Source organism: Dicentrarchus labrax, unplaced genomic scaffold (assembly GCF_905237075.1).
Source record: "Dicentrarchus labrax unplaced genomic scaffold, dlabrax2021, whole genome shotgun sequence".
NCBI classification, from domain to species: Eukaryota; Metazoa; Chordata; class Actinopteri; family Moronidae; genus Dicentrarchus; species Dicentrarchus labrax.
The window spans coordinates 5,862,319-5,883,040 of record NW_026136710.1 but is presented as its reverse complement, the minus strand read 5'-3'; the positions used below and the strand labels follow the sequence as shown (position 1 = coordinate 5,883,040).

The 20,722-nt window shown below is 41.2% G+C and overlaps 1 protein-coding gene across 5 annotated transcripts in view; it reads left to right on the top strand.

Annotated features, from left to right (window-relative positions):
* dab2ipb (DAB2 interacting protein b) overlaps positions 1–18,461 on the top strand; it is a 111,231-nt gene extending 92,770 nt beyond the window's left edge. For all 5 annotated transcript variants that reach the window (XM_051411714.1, XM_051411713.1, XM_051411712.1 and 2 more), the window contains 8 exons: positions 452–688; positions 797–998; positions 1,800–1,987; positions 4,212–5,118; positions 7,420–7,557; positions 12,631–12,833; positions 12,931–13,018; positions 14,420–18,461. In XM_051411714.1, coding sequence (XP_051267674.1) covers positions 452–688; positions 797–998; positions 1,800–1,987; positions 4,212–5,118; positions 7,420–7,557; positions 12,631–12,833; positions 12,931–13,018; positions 14,420–14,587 — 2,131 coding nt within the window. In that variant the 3' untranslated portion in view covers positions 14,588–18,461. The remainder of the gene's footprint in view (positions 1–451; positions 689–796; positions 999–1,799; positions 1,988–4,211; positions 5,119–7,419; positions 7,558–12,630; positions 12,834–12,930; positions 13,019–14,419) is intronic.
* Positions 18,462–20,722: the final 2,261 nt, after the last annotated feature.

Below are 20,722 nucleotides of genomic sequence, written 5' to 3'. Positions count from 1 at the left end.
CTTCAACACTAGAGGCCACTAAATCCTACACCCTGGTCCTTTAAAGCAACTTCAGAAATCAAAAAAACTTTCAATCAAGCAACTCATTCCTACTTACAGCAAAGTTTTTTGGTAACTTTTAAGAACAACCCTCAACAGATCACATGCATATTCACACACTCAATTAACATATGAAATTAAGAGCTAATTTATTTATAACATAAATATAGATTCATAAATAATGCTTAAATGGTAAGCTGAAGTTGCAAAGAAATAGTGAATAATGAAAAGTGACAAGTGCATAAAATAAAGACATTAAAAGTGATTGCAATCAAATCTGTACCAACTTTATTCTTGTTGTTTGAAAAATGCAAAACCAAAAAGAATTTGGTGTAACAGCCTGCCAGATGTTCAAATCAAATGCAAATAATATGCTAACACGTTATTATTCATCATCTCTTATTCTCAACAGCGTCTTTCCACGAGAACTAAAGGAGGTTTTTGCGTCATGGCGGCAGGAATGCAGCAACCGGGGTCGACTAGACATCAGCGAGCGTTTGATCAGCGCGTCCTTGTTCCTGCGGTTTCTCTGTCCAGCCATCATGTCACCCTCACTTTTCAATTTGATGCAGGAGTATCCCGATGACCGCACAGCACGTACGCTCACACTCATCGCTAAAGTCACCCAGAACCTGGCAAACTTCACCAAGTGAGTGTGTTGTTTTTCGTACCCTTACCCAGCTTTTTAGCAGTGAATTGCGGCATTTTCTAATATTACATTTATACATTGCTCTTCATTCCTGTTTCCCTTTCCCAGATTTGGTAACAAGGAAGAGTACATGTCCTTCATGAACCAGTTCCTGGAGCACGAGTGGACCAATATGCAGCGCTTCCTGCTCGAAATTTCGAACCCAGAGACAATCTCTAACACGGCAGGCTTTGAGGGGTACATCGACCTTGGCAGAGAACTCTCCACCCTGCACTCTCTCCTCTCTGAGGTGGTGTCCCAGATGGACCAGGTACTAAAGATGGCATGCTGCATTAGCTGTCATCAGCACTTTTTTCTTACTTAGCTTGTACAAAATTGTAAATGTAACCCTGTTTTACTCTCTCATACATTTGTAGACATGAAGCTAAAAGTTAATATGAATTATTTTTGCACAATGTTTGCAAACCTTTTCTTCAGTATTCCACATTCTGTGTAAAATTATGTGGTAACTTGTAATGCATTAGTTTCTATCAAAGTTCTATAGAGACATAGATACATAGAATAGGAGATTTACAGAAGGTCCAAAGGTCTTCAGTGCATCATCACAAGCTTCAGGATTTGAATCGTGCTTAGACTACATTAGGATGTTTATCGTACATCAATCAGTAATTTATTATTGCATTACATAAACAGTGCACAAGGGGAGAACACTGTGAGGCCTGGGAGGCTGAGCGAGGCATATTTATGGATTTACAAGGACATTTACATTAGCTCTGGTAGCAGATGGGAAGCTGGTAATAATTAGATAAAGGTCAGAATCTTGTTTTTTGGTTGGGTTTTTTCATTGAGCTCTCTGAAACCTCGTCTTTTAATAATTTAGAAATCACAGTGAGTCTGGTTGATAGTCCAGTCCATCAGACTGGCCAGCCTACTTCATTATTTAGCATGTTGTCTGAATAAGAGAGTTGATTGCATGACATAGGGAAAATAACTTAAAATATGCAAATACTAAATTCTACAAAACAGCACGTAAATTAAATCCAATTAATGTCCCAGTTGAAGTGGTTGAATTAATATTTAATTTGACTTGTTTGTGTTTCTTTCTTCACAGGGCGCAGCCTCCAAGCTGGGTCCTCTGCCCAGGATCCTGCGGGAAGTGAACACAGCTCTATCTAACCCATCCAGTGTCCAGATGACAACTGGACAGTCCACAGAGCATATGGGTTCGCCTCCCGCTGAGCCCAGTTGCAGCATCTCCACCGGCCTGCAAAAGATGGTTATAGACAATGACCTTTCAGGGTAAGAAATATTTAAGATCTCTAGTACACACGCACAGAGTTTATTCAATTATGCAGATGACACTCTTTTGTAAGTTATTTTTTAATCTTGAATATAGATTTGGAAGATTATTAGATATAGTGTGCCAGATGGGGGGTGGGGGGGTCCAGTCGTAAAGATTAAATTTATTATTTTCTATTTGTCTTTGTTAGAAAGTTGATTTGCATATGTGGAACTGTGCAACACAGAAGAAGTAACTGACAGTGAGCAGGCAGTTAATATATATATATGTGCTGCAGCTGCTGGCATAAATATTGGCGCCGGCAGTTATAGTTGTGCAAACCATAAATATAACATATAGCATCCTCCTCTGCATATTTAAAAAGCCTCATTTGAGTCTTTGAAGTGCAATACATATAGAATATAATGTACAAGATATCAGTCCTTGTTTATCCATCGGGAAGAATAAAAAGTAAGTTGAATAGTCCTTATATCACTAAACAAATAAAGTGGCCGTCTGCTCCCCAAGTTATATAAACTTGGAACCTTCAGAACCGCTCACCAGCTTGTTGAACGGCAGTAACCTATAAATCTCAGAGCCTGTTGAAAGGGCGCTTTTACCTCTGCAATCTGCAACCTATGTTTATTTACAGTATTTGTGTCATTTACTTATTCCCAGGCCTTTGTGCCACCCAACAGTGCCTTTGTGCCCCAGGCTTTTGCCTTTACTGTCTATGCACACTGCCATCTCTTGACAAATTTGATTACAGGGTCTGGCTAGAAATGATTTAGAGATAGGCTAATATACCTGTTGTTCTTCAAAGTCAGCCAGAATGTGTTCTCAAACCAATAGTTCTGCTGAGTGTTAATGTTTGTCAGGTGAGGCCATGACGCAGCGAGAGTGTCACCCCCTTGCTTGTTTAGCCAGATGAAACCTCGTTTACTCTCCTGTGGATGAATACACACACTGACAGCACCTTATCTCGCTTATCTCCTGTCCTCTTACTCCCTGGCAGAACAAAGGCAAGGTGACACTCAGAAAGATTAACATGAAGGCACAGGGACCAACAGGAAGAAAGGGATACATTATTGAAATGATGATGAAAATATGTGTCTCATAAACACCAGTAAACACAGCAACAGAACACAAGCAGGCGGATGAGATCAGACTGTATATAACAGGAAGATGAGACAACAGCAGAAACAGAAAGAGTCAGACAGCTGGTATCATTATGCTAATCCGAGCCCAGGATCAATAGAACTAATTAGGTGATGTCCCTATATATATATATATATATATATATATATATATATATATGACCGGATGTCAGAGCATATCCTCTTTACTTATCACAATAACTGTTTGCTCATATTTTGGCGTCGGTGTGTCTGTGTGTGGTGTATCATCATCAGCAAGCTGTGAGACTAAAACAGCATTCGAATGAGCCCACAATTCTCAGCTAATTGCTTCTCATCCACCAACCAGTGACATGAAAAGTAGGAGAAAGAAAAAGGAGACAGTGCCAAGATTAAGGAAGGGAAGAAATTGAGCAGAAAGAAGAGGAGAAAGAAGTTGGGAGGGAAGGGTAATGGTAGAGAGGGAGAAGGACAAAGAAAGAGGGAGGAGATGAGCGTGATGTGAATGATAGACATTATTGGAAGATAAATCACGTCTGTCAAGGTAATCGTCTTCTGGCAATAAAGCCTCCATCTGCTGGCTGAAAGGAAGGAAGAAAGGGAAGGTGTGGAGAAGAGGGACAAAGCAAACGAGTGCAGAGGCCACACATCCTCAAAAATGCATTTATTACAGTATTATAGTATTTGGTAGTTTCAGATTACCAAATCTAAAACTGTTTTTGTCGTTTCGAGACAATGTACCTTTTAACAGAAGAAAATAAAAATTTAAAATCTAATTCACAAGCAATAAAGCACACATTTTGTGGCTATAGCCTTACGTGGTCTAGTATGTATGTATGCTTTAAGTTGCTCTATGAGAACTCTAATACAATTGTTAAATTCTGACTTATGACATTATGTCATAACAGTAGGCTAGGACACTAAACTAAACTAGGACAGAAAAATAGTTTTTAATCTCAATGAAGCTTTCTTGGTCAAATAAATGTGAAATTAAATTTACTATTTTTGGGACCACAACTCAACGTTATCAGTTAATTTGTGACTTATCTTAATTGTCTGAGGTTTTAAAATGAAGATTAACTTCTTTTTTTTCTTTTGTCTCTTTCAGATTAGTTGACTTCACCAGGTTACCCTCCCCTACCCCAGAAAATAAGGACCTATTCTTTGTGACAAGGAGCTCAGGGATCCAGCCTTCCCCAGCACGCAGTTCGAGCTACTCTGAAACCAATGAACCTGACCTGGGCATGTCCAATGGCAGCAAGAGTCTGTCCATGGTGGACCTCCAGGACCCCCGCAGTCTGGAAGGGGGCCCAAGTCCCAGCTCTGCAGATGCCCTGGGTGAAGGCCCAGCCTCTGGTGGAGGCTGGTCGGGCAGGGTCCCACAAGGCAACATCCCTGGAGGTCCCACCCTGAGGAGGCCAGGTCAGACCCCCACCACCCTGGGCACAGAAAGCACCCCAGGCCGACCCGCCCAGCTACTAGCCCCCCTGTCCTTCCAGAACCCAGTCTACCAGATGGCAGCCTGCCTGCCCGTGTCCCCTCGTGGAATGACCGACTCGGGCTCAGAGTGCCACAGTTCTGTTAGTTCCCATAGCAACAATGAGGACGGACCAGCAGGAGGGAAGCATGCCTTCTTGAACCACGGAGGAGGAGGAGGAGGAGGAGGAGGAGGTGGTGGTGGTGGAGGTGGGGGGAGCAGTGGGGACGAGTACACCAGGCGTTCAGGGGAGTTCAACCGCCGACAGCTGTCCCTCACAGAAACACAGCACCAGCCCACCGTCCCCAGACAGAACAGTGCCGGCCCTCAGCGAAGGATAGACCAGCCTCCGCCTCAGAGTATTACTCGGGGCCGCACACCCCCGAATCTGCTCAGTGGACCTTACCCACGACCCTCCTCTGGCAACATGATGACATCATCACCCGACTGGCCTGGCAGCGGCGCTCGATTACGACAGCAGTCCTCTTCCTCCAAAGGCGAGAGTCCTGAGACTAAGCAGAGGGCTCAGCACAAACAGGTACGGGACTCGCGCGAAGCCTCGACTGTAGAAGCATACACATTTTTAACTTAATTGAGGATGATATTCATTAGGGCATTATTGAAGAGCCAACTACAGCTGTCTCAGTCTATGTAATCACTGGAAATTACAGTGATAGATAAGGCTCCTATTACAAAACGCCCCTTTTGTCTCAGAGCATGTTGAAAACGGCTGTGTGGGTGGACTCAGCACAGACACTCGGCACACTATGCCCTAATGAACTATAGTCGTAGTGCATGTAATAACAGTAATTTGCATACAGGCAGCTCATCACTTCACCACTGTTTTACTGGTCAAGTTTAATGGGCTGAGAATGAGGGCGGTGGATGCACAATTAGCATCTCATTAACAGGCGATATACTGTATGTGCTCACACGTGCACACACGGCAAAACAGACGACAGACCTCTTGGATACAAACAGGTGCAGAATATTGCTGGTTTTAGTGTGTTGATACAATAAGTGTGTCAGTGTGTGGTCACAGTGGGAGGTTTACATTGGAGTTTTCTTCATGGCCATGGCTGGTAGGTCTGTGTTCATTATTGGCAGGCCAGGACTAAAGGCTGCTCAATGATTGCTCTAGGTGACTGGCTGCAGGGGAGGGCATCTGCATATTAACCACAATGCCTTGCTCTCCTCTCTATAAAATAGTCTGTAGGATTTCCTTTAGATTGACGACTTACTGATAGCACCAGACCCTAATTATATGTGTATGGTAGCACACATGTTTATTCTCTGTGGTTGTCCAGGACCTTAAAGCCACTATGTGATTTCTTATGCCATTATAGTATCTTTTAAATCTTCTTTAGTCATGCTAGAGGCTTGGCTCTAGGGATGGTTACGTTGGACGGTCTCTCCACTACCCCGTTCCAGGCTGAAATATCTCAACAACTGTTGGATGGATCGTCCTGAAATTTTACAAATGAATGGCCCCCAGAGGATGAATCAGATCATCAGATCATTTTGGGATCCAGTCACCTTTCCTCTAGCAACACCAGCAGGTCTAAAGCCTTCACTTGTCCGGTGAAATATCTCGACATTAAGCATTTCCCAGACGCTGAGTCATACTAACTGTGGCGATCCCCTGACTGTTTCCTCTAGCGCCACTATGAGGTTGACATTTTGTGGTTTTTGAGTGAAATTCAGTTTTACACAGACATTTTTGTTCCCTTAAGGATTCAGCTGGACTCTGTGTTTACTTCTAATTTGCAAATGCTAGCATGCTACATAGTAAACTAAGATGGTGAACAATGTAACTAACATGTTAGCATTGTCATTGTGAGCGTGTTAGCATGCTGATGTTACAGAGCTGCAGTCAGGTTGTAGAATCTTAGTCTTGTTTGTACAAGATTGAGATGGGGAACAAAGCCCACAGTAGGGGTCACATCCATTGAGAGAAGGTTTTTTTGTATACTACCTTTGGGGGATGCCGAAGTTGGACATTTTTAAATTCTGTATAGTGGCTTTAAGTTTCCTTCCCAGAGTAGTTTAGTGTCGTGGAGGTTATAAAACAATTAGGTCAATTAAATAGATTATTATCTTAATTCAATCTGTCTGGATTTAAAAACAGTTTGTCAATTCATTGACATCAGTCTTTAATGAGGGTACTGAAGCCAACAACGTAGTCAAGTTACGATACATGTAATCGGTAGACTTCTTTTATTCGATTTTTTCCCATTTGCATATATTCATATTCAGATATTTCAGCCGTTTCAAAGGCCCTTAATGCTAATAAGTGTGTCGGACTATAAAAACATCCTACGTTTCCTCTCATGTACCGTAACAGCCCACGGCCACTCTCTCTACTCATCTGTCCATCAGATAACTGGCAGATAGAAGCGCACACACACACACACACACACACACACACACAACTGCTAGTATCTGCCTCCTGGCTATTTCAATTTCACTCATTTAATCTTGAAGTATTTACATTCCTTGCAGCTAGTACGACACTGTGCGTGTGCACACTCACACATTTGAATCAGTGCTTTGAAGTGTGTGCTCTGGTGTGTGCGTGAGCTTAAAGACAGGAGTGTGTCTCCATTCCACCTGCTGCTTTCAATCCAGATGAGTTGGTGCATTTCAAGCTTATTTCTGTTGTTTCTGTGCTGTTATTGCAACCTGCCTCCCCTTCCCCTCCCTGTCACTTGCACTCAGCTCATGTGTGTGCTTGTGTGTGTGTGTGTGTGTGTGTGTGTGTGTGTGTGTGTGTGTGTGTGTGTGTGTGTGTGTGTGTGTGTGTGTGTGTGTTTGTGTGTTGTTGTGTTGGTTTTACTAGGCCCCTTCCCCAGTGAACCCCAGTGCGCTGGACCGCACAGCAGCCTGGCTATTGAATATGAATGTGCAGTATTTAGACCATGAGGGGATGGAGCCCGAGTCACTGAGAAACAGAGAGGATCTGACTCAGGTGGAGAAGGTAACCTGCCTCCTCATCCAACCTTTGACCTTTACCAACCCCTCCTTTCACAAACCACCTCAACCTTCAGCCCTGAAACTCCCACTTAACTATCCTTCCTTTCTTTACCTCTCATTAGTTCCCACATTCACCTCCCTTCTTAAACACCCCTTCTACACTTAACAATCTGCTATATTTATTCCCACATTGCCCTTGCCTTTCCTCTAAGCCTGAGGTCCCTTAGACATATCCAAATTGCCACTTAAAATCATAATATCTGTATTTATAACATACAATTGAGGTAAATAGGATATATTGTGCATCAGTCTGGTTCTGTATGTGACCCCATAACACCTCAAGCTCCCATTTTCCTGAAATTGGCGTTTCAGTGATGTTCAGGCTGTTTTTTCTGGAATTTTTTTGTCAGCAAGCAGTGGGTCTGGTTGTGGCTGTCAGCTGCAGGAAAGTCATAGCAACAGCAGTAACGGCAGAATGTAGATTACAGTCAAAATAATTGTGAGGCTAAATATAGCAGACAAGAATATCAGCGTGGTTGTCAGCAGATGCCAGTGTTGAATATTAGGATAGCAAGGATTATTTTTGTTATCTATTAATCTGCACCTTATTTTGTCAAGTCATCATTTAGTCAATAAAATGTCTGAAAATAGAGAAAAATATTATCTCCCCCAGCTTGAGGAGACGTGTTCAGATGTCTCAGTCCAAAGATATTCACTATCTTTACTATCTATCGACTTGAAAAGGCTGAAATGTTTGCCATATTGCTTGAAAAATTACTAAAACAATTAGTCCATAATGAAAATAATTGCATCTTAATTTTATGTCTATTAGTTAATGGAGTTATCATTGCATTTGGAGGACTTGGCTAACAACTTCCTGTCTCCAGACAAATTTTCACGCCGACTAACTTAACTTCAACAAAGTTGGATGTTGTAGTTTTAACCTTCTCGTCTCTCCACACACCCCTCACAACCCCCTCCCCTCCCCTTTTCTCACCATCTTTGGAATGAACTTAATAGCCCAAAGCAGGTGTGTGTATGTGTGTGTATGCACATGCAGTACATCCACACAGACATGTTGGAGCTTGTGTGCGCTTGCATCTATGTGCGAGATAGAGACAGAAAGAGGCTTTTTGCTGCTGCTTTCCTCTGCCTACATTCCTGCTTCTCTTCTCCGCAACCTTTATAACCGTTCACCCTCAGCTTCGCCTCCATGCTTTGATTGGCTGCCACATTCTCCCCCATTTTTTTTCCCCATCCATAATGAATACAAACCTGTCATCCTAACATAGCTCATACTTTATGGAAGCCAGAAGCCCAGGCAGGGAGAGCAACCAAAGAAGGCAATAACTTCAGTCTTAACAAAGAAGCCGCAGCCACCTTAAAATAGCAGAGCAGCAACAAGAGAAGGATTGGAAAAACAGTACATCTTCCACAGCAGCTTAGACGCAGGCTGCAGCTAATGGCCCATACAGACTTAACAATACAGTTGCCATTTTTGGCTTTCACAACCATTTGCATATACTGTATATATTCAGTGATCTGTGTCAAATTAAGGAATGCATTTGTCTTGTTAGGAGGAGTAGACATCAGGACATAGAACAGAACTTCTAATAAATAAATAAAACATTTTCTGATTTAGATGAACACTACAAAGTGCAATAATAAGATACTAGTAGCTTTTTTTTTTAAAAACAAATGCGATTTGAAATGTAATTATCCAGTTGAACAGCACTGAATATGTAAGAAGTGTTTCGTTGAATAGCACACTGTATGTGAGAACACGGGAAGCTTGAAATGTTGTGCTGTGCATTTTAGTAGGAAATTAATGTTACTGTTGTTATGGAAGATATGAGTTCTTTTTTATATAACTTTTTATCATACTTTATTGCAAGATAATACCAAACTAAATTGCTTACACTACATAAAGAAAAAATGGAAAAGGAAAAACTCATCTACATAATTATACATATAAGAAATACATTTAAAAGGAACATCCTGTGCTATTGCAATTACCAAAAAGCAGGCAAAAAAATCATTAAATTCAGTACTTCAGTTATGTTACAAAATACAAAAATCTGATTAATTGAATGACTCACTTGTTGATTGCATATAATCATCATATTATGTAATTTCTTCTCTTCATTAATGACAAACAAGCTCTACTTTAATCCTCATAATCAAACATTTACGCCACCATCTTCGTATTTTAATTCTTTAGCTTATTTTCCATCTCCAAATTCCATTAAATGAGTGTCCTTTATAGATATTTCCCCATTTCTGGAGTTAGTTTCATGCATTGTCTAAATCTTTCTCTTTTAACAGTCCTTCCTAGTTCCATTTAGCCTTCCTTGAGTCCTGTGAAAGATGTGAGTTCAGTGTTGGTATGGTCGGAAATGTAATCTACATTTAACATCATCAGATGTAACATCGGGTGCAGATGCATCATAATAAATAAAAGAACAGTCACAAAGAAAGACACTGAGATAATGCATTGTCTGTTACGTATCAATCATTAGGACAATTACAGCCATACAGGATTGAAATACTCATATGTCCTTTGTGTCCAAAATACACAAATATTTATGAGATAGACAAGTATTTATGAGAGGTCAGTGATGCAAAGGCACAGGGTTAAATGTCAGCAAAACATTTACTCCACTAGATATTCAAACGCAGCCAAAATAACCGATTGAACGTGTTTATGTGAGGCTAAGATTTATTCTCAGGTTTCAACGCAGCAGTTAAATAAAGGAGAAGAAGAGAACATTCGATTAATTCTGTTTGTTTGTTCAAAACAGTGCATTAGAGAAAAGGTTTGACCTATGTCCTGTGTTTCAAATAGATAGAGAGGATGCAGGAAAGAGAAGGGAGCCTAGGGCGGGGGTCAGCAATAAGGTTAAACCATGGGCCATCGTCATTGGCGGGGGAAGCAATGTTTGTGGAGTGGGAACACGGGCCTGTTTGTTCTTTTATTTTCTTTTATGTAAGAATGCATTTGTGGTGGCATTTTAAAAGAGTTTGGTTTTAGGCTTGTGTCTGAGGGCTTCATTCCAGCAACCTGCACCAACACAGATGTTATGAGGCCATATTTATTGTTTATTGGGTTATAACATAGCCTTGTATTTACAGTAGATTGTATTAAAAATTGTGTAAAGGTTTTAATTAACTATAAACAGTAAAACTTTTGTCAGTGGGCCAAATATTTCTGTTGGATGGCTGGATTTGACCCACGGGCCGCTATTTGCCTACCACCGGCGCAGAGAAAGACATCTGGGGTGCAGAGTAGATGTATCGTGCGACTGAGGGGGAGGACAAAGGCAGTTATAGATACAGTAGATGTCATTCACTCTCAGGGGATCTAGTGACAAGAGCAGACGGATATTAGAGATAAAGAGAGAGGAGTGGAGAAAGAGTAGAGGAGCCGATAAGATAAATCTATTTAAGGTCAATATTCCACCTGGGAAGGGGGGCGGCTGGGGGTTGATGGGAAAAATGTCCCCGTGGTAGGCAGGAGAGTGACATGTGAAAATAAGTAGAAGATGACAAGGAAAGATAAATGATCTCAGCAGCATCCTCACTGTGTGTAACTGAATCTAATCATTCAGGGTGCTCTGATAGTTGCACAGTGTTCTCCATCACTTACTGCTGAATAATGAGCTGGATAATGTTCACATATAATACACACATAAACTGGTCATTTTGGTTGTTGGTTACGTTTAGTTTAGGCTGTAATTTAAAAAAAAAAGTTATATGAATACTATTGATTGAGTGATTGGTACTTTTATTTTATTTCTCTTTGTTTGTGTTTTACTGTCAGCTATATAAAGGAGACTTTGAGGGTCAGATTGATAATATAAGACCAAGAAACAAGGATAAGTTATGTATATAATACGTTAACGTATTGTATCAAATTATAATGATCTGAAAATGCTAATTCAGTCCAGTGCTTTGGTTTGTGACCAAATGCCTGCAAAGCTAATGCCATTCCCATTAACCTCAGCTGCACTCCTTGACACAGTGAACATGCTAAACATGCTACCTGCTAAACATCAGCGTGTTAACATTGTTATTGTGAGCAAGTTAGCATGTTGACGTTAGCATTTAGCTAAAAACGTATGACCAAAGGGATCTGGATCAGATCTGGAGTTGGTTCCCAGGCACAATGGTTGCCCACTGCTCCTAGTACTTAGAATGGGTTAAATGCAGAGGATTACTTTAACCATACGTTGTACTGTGTATGATTGTATATGACAAATAAAGCTGATTTGATTGGATTGTTAGGGATTCTGCTAGTACGGCCGTAGACTCCTGTCCTCTCACCGGTCCTCCAGCGACACGCTGACTGACTAGAGCATCCGCTCAGTCACTATAAGAAATGTGTTTTTCTATCCAGAAGAGATTTGATTCCTCCATTCGTTTCCCCCCTCGCCTGAAGAAAACTCTTTTAAAAGCCTCTCTAAGGTCCAGTGAGAGGTCAGGGAGAGATTTTCAGGGCTTATTTCACAGACTCCTACTTCACTGGTTGCATCCCTCCCTCCACACCTCTTCTTTGTCTTTATCCATCCTTAACTTCCTTTCTTCTTCTCTCTGTTTTTTAGCCAGTTTAACCTCTCAACAGGTCACTGGTTTCAGAGCCAAACCCAAGTTTATTTCTTTTGCAATGACAGCTTTGCTAGTATCGATCAAAGCTTCTCTGTGTTAGGAATGTTTGACTGAAAAGAAAAAAAATCATAATTTGATCATAAAGGAAAAATATTTGAGAGAAATGTTTTCAGGGCTCCTATAAAGGTGTAGTTTAAAAGTGCAATAATGAAAATGGCTTGTAAATGAAGTGTGTGATTCCCTGGAAGAGGCCGTCTCTCTTTTTCTAGGCAGAAATTATATTCAGTCCGAGGAACAACAGGACATAAGGCTCAGACCTGATTGAGAAATTTCTTTTTCTTCTTGTCATTTATGGTAATGAAGAAGGGGATCCTGCTGATAGGATTTATAATGCCGATGATGATGATTATCGTGATGATAACGACAGCAGCGATGATGAGAAATCTCCTCATCTCTCCGCTTCTTTGTTCAGTACCAGCAGGAGATCGCGGTGCTGCAAGAGAAGCTGCGGGCGTCTGTGCAGAAGCTGGAGGAGTACGAGGCCCGTCTGAAGGGTCAGGACGAACAAGCCCAGAAGGTGCTGATGGAGTACCAGGCCAGGCTGGAGGAGTCGGAGGAGCGCCTGCGCAGACAGCAGGACGACAAGGACCTCCAGATGAAGGGCATCATCAGCAGGTAGGAGGATGGGCTGGAAATGCAGTCAGACTGCAGCCTTGTGCAACCTTTCTGTTAAGTTCTTTTAAGAGTCTATTCAAATTCATCCTTTTTCCAGGTTAATGTCGGTGGAAGAGGAGCTAAAGAAGGATCACTCAGACATGCAGGCAGTGGTAGACTCCAAACAGAAGATCATCGATGCACAGGTCAGTTTGCTCCTTGCCAAACAAGCTGATGGACAGAAAATATCTAGCCTTATATACATATATCTACATTTGTATGTCACTTGTGTCGTCTTCTTGAGGGAAACAAAGGGTCACTAAAATACAGAGATGTTTAATTCATAGCTGCCTCTGTTCTGGCATTGACAAGCTTGAATGGCTGAGCAGAATTTCTCAGCTCCCTCCCACACCTCTTATAAAACATACATTTACAAATGTCTTATCTAGTTTCCTGTCAACATGTAGCCCCTCTCTAATCCATGTGGTTCTTATTCATATAAAACCGTGTGGAAAATCCTTCTTAGAAAACAAAAAAAAAAAAAAAGTGTTGCTTTAGAGCGCTTGGCTGCAAGGAAATGTTGATTGTAATTATAAATTAAGCAGAGAATGACTGTGTGGGCATTGCTGCTGCCAGAAAGGATTAAACACTGCTGGAGTGTTTGTTACCGTCGTCTGTAGATACCGTTTCTTCTATACGCCGGATAAAGTGTGCATTATATGCATGCAGACACACACAATGCAAATGTGCATCTTTGGAGATTAATGTCAAAGCGATTTTACAACAAAATGGGGGGGGGGGGTTGGAAACTATGCGGCAACATGACATTTACACAAACCCAGACGCAGACATGCATAGGTGATTAATCTCCTCCACGTAATGAGACTTTGCATCTGCAAACAAACGCGCCACAGTAAGGCAATAAGTTGTCTCCCTCGGTAAACAGGCTGAGAGAATGAAAATAAAAAATCTCATTACGCAGACAGGGAGGGAAGTTTGCTTCTGTGGCTCAGCCCTGCCCACATTATGAAATTAACACGGGAAAGCCTCGCGCAAGGAGCACTCATACGGAGAGATTTGTAAGTGGCACGTAATTTGTCACATCAGTTTTCTCGTACTCACAACCGGGTACAAACGAAAATGTGTGAGTGGCCAAGACCCGCCACATATAGATGTCTCTTGTGAAGCACTTAATTTAAGAATTACTGTATAAATCCTTCTTCTGATTGTTAAATGACAGAAATCATCTAAAATAAAGATAAGCTAGTAGCTGTACTATAATCTTCTCTCATCACACCCCTCGACCGCCTCCCGTCTAAGTCAGGAATGGCTTAGACGCAGCTCGTATTTTTGGCATCTAATTTCATGTAAAATTTCCTGTTTATTTCTGTGATGGCACAGCATTGACATCTGTAATATTCTCTTTTTTTTTTGGGGTCCACTAATAAGAAACTGCCACTGCTAAACGGGTCATTTTGCTACAGCAGGACTTGAAGCTTGGTAACTCTGGCATAACCTCCACCTGGGGAGGGACAGATCATTGTGTGTGTAAATATTGAAATAGGTTTGTTCTTTTACTGAGTCTCTGTATTTATGTGTGTGTGCAGGAGAAGCGCATAGCATCGTTGGATGCTGCCAACGCCCGTCTGATGAGCGCTCTGACCCAGCTGAAGGAGCGCTACAGCATGCAGACCCGCAACGGCATCTCCCCCACCAACCCCACCAAACTGCAGATTACTGAAAACGGAGAGTTTAGGAACAGCAGCAATTGCTAGACAGACTGGTACCTGCCCAGTGTGAGTGTCGAGTGCCTGGTGTGTACAGTTATTCAACGAGAGGACGTCTACACGCATGCATGGATGCATGCCTGTTCGAAAGACTGCGAGGATGAGCGCGTGTTTTTAAAAGCAGACATACTACTTCTTGGAAGACATCTCCACTTTTTAGTCATCACTCCAAAGGGGGGGGTTAGCCGGAAGAGGCGTGACCTCAGCGTGACGGAAAGATCACCCAGAGAATAAGATCACCAGACGGCCTTCGATACGAGGGCGGCGGTCGGAGGAGGCGGGGCGGAGCTTGTACATAAACTCACAAACTCAAAGCTGTCCATCAGTTAAACACATTGCCAGTGGATGTACGCAGCCGCCGGGACAATTCAAGACCCCGCCTAAAGCCTGGGACGAACCACTATATAACCACACACAGTGACGACCACCTGACACGGTCACCCTAGCAACCCTCCTCTCTCTCTCTCTCTCTCTCTCTCTCTCTCTCTCTCTCTCTCTCTCTCTCTTATCCTTCTCCCTCTCGACGACCAAGTGGACCCACTTAAAAACAATAACACGCATTGAGGATTATCACTTTAGTTGTCCTGGGAGGATTACGTTCTAGTGCTTTATTTTAAAGTCATTTCTAAAGAACCAAATAGGAGCTGAAAAAGAATGATATTTTTAGTCCAAAATAATCTTCTTTACGTCCCTTTTATGTCCCCCTCACTTCTTGGGTGTGTTCCTGAGCGTCCCGCCTTCCCCCCTCCCCTCCCTCCGCCATCCCTATGTAGTGCACTTTGTGAAAAGCTATTGGTACATGAAACGCCTTAAGTAAGGAACACACCTCGACTTTATCCCACAGCTCCCCCATTTCTGCAAAAAAAAAAAAAAAAAAAAAAAGCACAACTTATACTGTGGATTTGTAAAGGATACAAAAATAAATTGTACACACTTAAATATATTATGAAGACTAAAGTAAATGAATTCTATGTGATACTATATTAATTAAATTTAATATAGATGTATGCATTACTTTCTTTTTCTTCTATAGAGTATACACACATATCTATATCTATATTTGATAATCTCAAATATTAAAGCAGCCCTTTATTTAGGAGTGAGATCTAGTTTTATTTTTCTTCTCTTGCGATGAAAGACTGTAGTGTGTAGCGTGCTTTAGAGCCCTGGAGAAGGAGACCACACGGAGCAGTGATCAGCACCAGTCATCCGTCAAATCTCCGCTCGCTCCACCCTTTATATACAGTACGTACCGCATTGGAGAAAAAACGTCTGTGCAGTGGTTCTAAAAAAGCTCCGGCGTAGCTCGCACAACTTGCACAGTCAGACGATCGGTTCTCATTCTGGTGCTTGTCATTGCTCTTAGAGACACAGATCAGTTTAACCCCCCCACCCACACACACACACACACAGTTTTTGGTTTGATCTTGAGTCACATGCGGTGGTCTCCGCTCTCTAGTAGCACAAGAGCTATTGAGAGATGTGTTCAAAGACACTCCTTCATACTATACACTGGACCGGTGAGCCATTGTAATAGTGGCCTCCTTACTTACAAACATTTTCTCTCTAACTGCTTTGTTTGTCAGTGGTAATGAAGTATGCTGCATCCAAACTGTGACTCTATTAGTGGCATCATCGCTCTACTCTTTTTTTTTTTTCTCAACTCGCCTCCACCCTCCTTCATCCCTCGTTCTTCTGAATGTGAAGTTGCTCACTGACAGTCGGTCTCAACATGGGGGTTTTGGTCCTTCTAACCTCTCCCGGCATCGCTCTCATTGCGCCATACCCCCCACCCCCCCCAGCATCTGTATTTTGTATATTTTTGTATTCATATTTTTTTTTCTTTCTTACCTGTAACCGTCTGCACACATCCAGGTGTGAGGCTCTGCATGCTTCATCCTCGCCCTAGAGCCGATGGTAGCGTCAGTGCCACCATTTGTTTTTTCTTTTGTTGCCAATTGGAAGGTGATGATGATGATGATGATGATGATGATGATGATGAAGATGATGATGATGATGATGACAAATGGCTTGCTGCAGACATATACAGTGAATATGTGATAACGTGGTGCATCAAGAGGCTGGACAGCCTGGGAAAGTGTAAATAAAATGCTCACACTATTTTTACCTAATGTTAACAGAGCTTTTTGTAAATGTATCTTGTGCTCAAACTCTGCTGTATCATTATGGATATTGTAAATACAAAATAGCTCAGTCAGTCATCTGTCTTCATTGGGTAGAACTATACAATTAAATTAACCTGTCAGTGTTCTCCCTGTTAAAGCTATTGTTTTTTGTATTAAGAGTTTAATATCACTAGCCAAAAAAAAAAAAAAACTGATTAAGTAGGAGTTTGACTCTTGGGAAGTTGCGGAGGATGCCTCGTTGGTTTAAGGCCAAGCTGAGTCCAGTCTCAATGAGATTCACAAGCACAATCCTGTATTTCTCATCAGTCTAGCTCTATGCACTTTTATGTTCAGTGGTTAGTGTTTATAATTAGCTATTTCTTTTTTGTTTGTTTTTTTAGCACGGCACCTGTTTCAGGTGTTAAAAAATGTGGCAAGTACAAAACCGCAGAAAGGGATTTTTTGGTATATCTCATTCACAAACCGTGAAAACTTTTTCCTGTTTGAATATAAAGATAATCTTAAAAAAACTCTCTTTATCATATCTTACCAGGCATTTCAGTCCTAAACCAATATTCTCCAACTGCAAATATTAAAGCGAGACTGTGTTACTTTAGACGAAATAATACATTCTGTATCTTACAAATGAATAGTTGAATTCATAAGCAATAACACAAACTATTGCTTAATTCAATACACTCTGAAGTTTTACTGTTAACTTAATGCCTTAATGCTTCTCGGCCTGTTTGGACCAGAAGTCTTTGGTGGCTAATGTTAGCAAACATTAGCAAATTTTAGGTCCTTTTGCTGTAAAAAGGCACATTACTGATAGAGTTTGCTGATTATGCGTCTTCTCCACTTGTGCTATTGTTACAATAGCGTAGCATTTTATCTAAATGGTAAACTACTGTTTGGGTATATAGTTCTACTGTTTAGCATTTACACAAGCTAAACAATGGGAAATGTCGATGCTAACCTTATAGCCTTACTTAGTAGCTTTTGGTGGCTAAGATTAGCTAATGTTTGCCAATTTTAGATACATTTTGCTGTATAAGGCTCGTTACTGATTCAATTCACTGACTTTATGACTCTTCTGCACTTTTGTTACTGTTTCAATAGCTTTTCATTTTAGCTAGACCCTTAGCTGAATGCTAAACCGTTGCTAAATTGTAAACCACAGTTTAGCATTTAGCTAAAGCAGTAGTTTAGTGTAATATGCGTTTAGCATTTAGCAATGGCAGTTGTTCAGCAAAAGTTGCATCGTCTCGCTTTAAACTGTAGTGTACTACAATAAAAGTTACTGATATAAAGTTGTCCTGTAAGCCGCATCAGTACATGTAAAAAAAAAAAAAAAATTGAAGACACTAATATTTGGTTTCTAATTTGACGTCTCAGCTATCGGTTCATTTATCCCATCCATGTTCCCACCTCAGTTTGAATTTTCGGAGTCAGAAAACCGTGAGCTCACTCTTCACACAGTTCAGCCAGTCCGACAAAAGATCAATCAAAATATAAAGCTATAAATAAAGTAAAAGATGTTGTATGTTTTCTATTATCTTGTAGAAAATACTTTTGTAAGTATGTTGAAAGTATAAAGTATTTGCTGGATTCTGCTTCCTTTGACGACAGTGACAAAACAATAATGTACAGAGGAATTTGTGTTGACAAAATGTGGCTGTGCAATTTATGTACATTTGCAACTAGACCTATTAAAGTTTTATTTAGCTATTTTAAAATCTCATCCTCTTGTGTCGGTCTCTCGCAGCCTTGCTCGCGTTGTTCTCTGTGACGCTTTGTTATTATGAAATGTAAATGAAGCTTAATTTGACTGCATGCCAGATGAATCACGTGTTCATTAAATACTCAAGCAGGCCTAGATAGATGACAAGCAGCTAGAGAGAACATATGCTCAGACTCCAGGTCCAAAGGCAGAGTGGAGGCTATGATGGAGGGATGTGACAGACTGAGCGGTGCCTACTCCTCAGCGAGCCTGACCTACATACCGCCTGATTGTTATTCCCCACAGTGGGTAGAAGAAAGCCTGAAATGGCCTTAACAACAAAAAAATGGAGAGGATTCTGTAACAAAATGTCTCCCAAATAGCTGCAGCTGTAAATTGAGCTGATTGTTATATAAAAAATGTATTGCATATTGTTTCTAAGTAGCGCGAAGGCTGGAGAAATGCAGCATCAAAGTCTTTAATATTACACAGTATGTGATCGAACAGGGAGAGTGGACCTCATTAACAGTAGATTGTCATTATTTGTATTTTAAATGAAAGCTCCTGTGCTGTTAATTGCTCCCTGTGAGGCACACTTATTTCTTTGGCCAAGTGGAACAGCCCCCCCAGGGAAAAGCACTTATTTAGGACATCAGACTGATAAAAACAAGCCACTCTGCAGCGCTCCCACCCATGACTCAAAAGTATCAAAGGCTAGCAAACACAGCCACCTATTAAGCCACTTGTTGATGACGAGATGGAGTACATACTTTAAATCCACTCCAAATGGAGAGGCCAAAGAAATACTTGTCGGTTATCTGTTTTATGCATAATTTCTAATCATAGAAAGGCTTGCCTGTCTTGAGAAAGTCAATGAGAATTTGAATTTAAAAGTGTGGATAAAAGATGCATAAGTGCATATTAAGGTAGGTGATTTCATGTAAGCACAGGTTTAACTCATTACATTATAATAAATTAACAATAAATACTAAAGTACTGACTTTTGTACAATTTTGAGTAAAACTTGTGCTTGACTGACTCTTACTGCTTTACATTTCAGAGGCAAATATTGTACTTTTTACCCCACTACTGCTATTCATCTAACAGGTATAGTTACAAGTTAATGCAACTTAAGATTTTTACATACAAAGCATATGATCATTCATTCATATCTTAAAGGGCTCATAGTACCCTATTACCCCACTAGAACATTACGTTCTCTAAATGCAGGGCTACTTGTGGTTCCTATAGTCTCTAAAAGTAGAACAGGAGCCAGAGCCTTCAGTTACCAAGCTCCTCTCCTGTGGAATCAGCTTCCAGTTGTGGTTCGGGAGGCAGACACCCTCACCACATTCAAGAGTAGGCTTAAGACGTTCCTCTTTGATAAAGCTTATAGTTAGGGCTGGATCAGGTGAGTCCTGAACCATCCCTTAGTTATGCTGCTATAGGCCTAGACTATCGGGGGATTTCCCATGGTGCACTGAGCTACTCTCTTCCCCTCTCTTTCTGCACTCATTCATGTCCCATTAATGCATGTTACTAACTCCACTTCTTCCCCGGAGTTCTTGTGCTTTCTCGTCTCGCAGGTTCTCATGGATCCTGGTGGAGCCTCCTGCCATGGTCCTGCTTGACTGCCATTGCCAGTACTGTTGTTGCTGTGCACCTGTCTGTCTGTCTGTCTGTCTGTCTGTCTGTGTCTCTCTCTCTCTCTCTCTCTCTCTCTCTCTCTCTCTCTCTCTCTCTCTCTCTCTCTCTCTCTCTCACCCCAACTGGTCGAGACAGACGACCACCCACCTAGAGCCGGAGGATCTGTCCTAGGTTTCTGCCTTTTAACAGGCAGTTTTTCCTTGCCCTTGTCGCCCAGTGCTTGCTCATGGTGGTACTGTTGGGTCTCTGTAATTAATGTTAAAGAGTTCGGTGTAGACCTGCTCTATTTGAAAAGTGTCCTGAGATAACTTCTGTTATGAATTGGCGCTATACAAATAAAATTGAATTGAATTGAATTGAATCATTTTATATTATATGAAGTGTAGTTCAATTATAATACTCAACAGTGTGAGGCAAAAACTTGCTGTTGAGCCCATATTGGATCCCTGTCTTTCATTATGTGGCCAGAACCAACCAGTACTCCTCCACTGGAACACTACTGGTGCCAGTGTGTGTCCATTAGTTAAAGGCAGGTTTAATAATCACTATAAATAACTTGATTTATGCACCATGTGAAAAGTAAGAATTAAAATGAAGTTGTTATGACTAGATTTTGACACAAGGTGACCG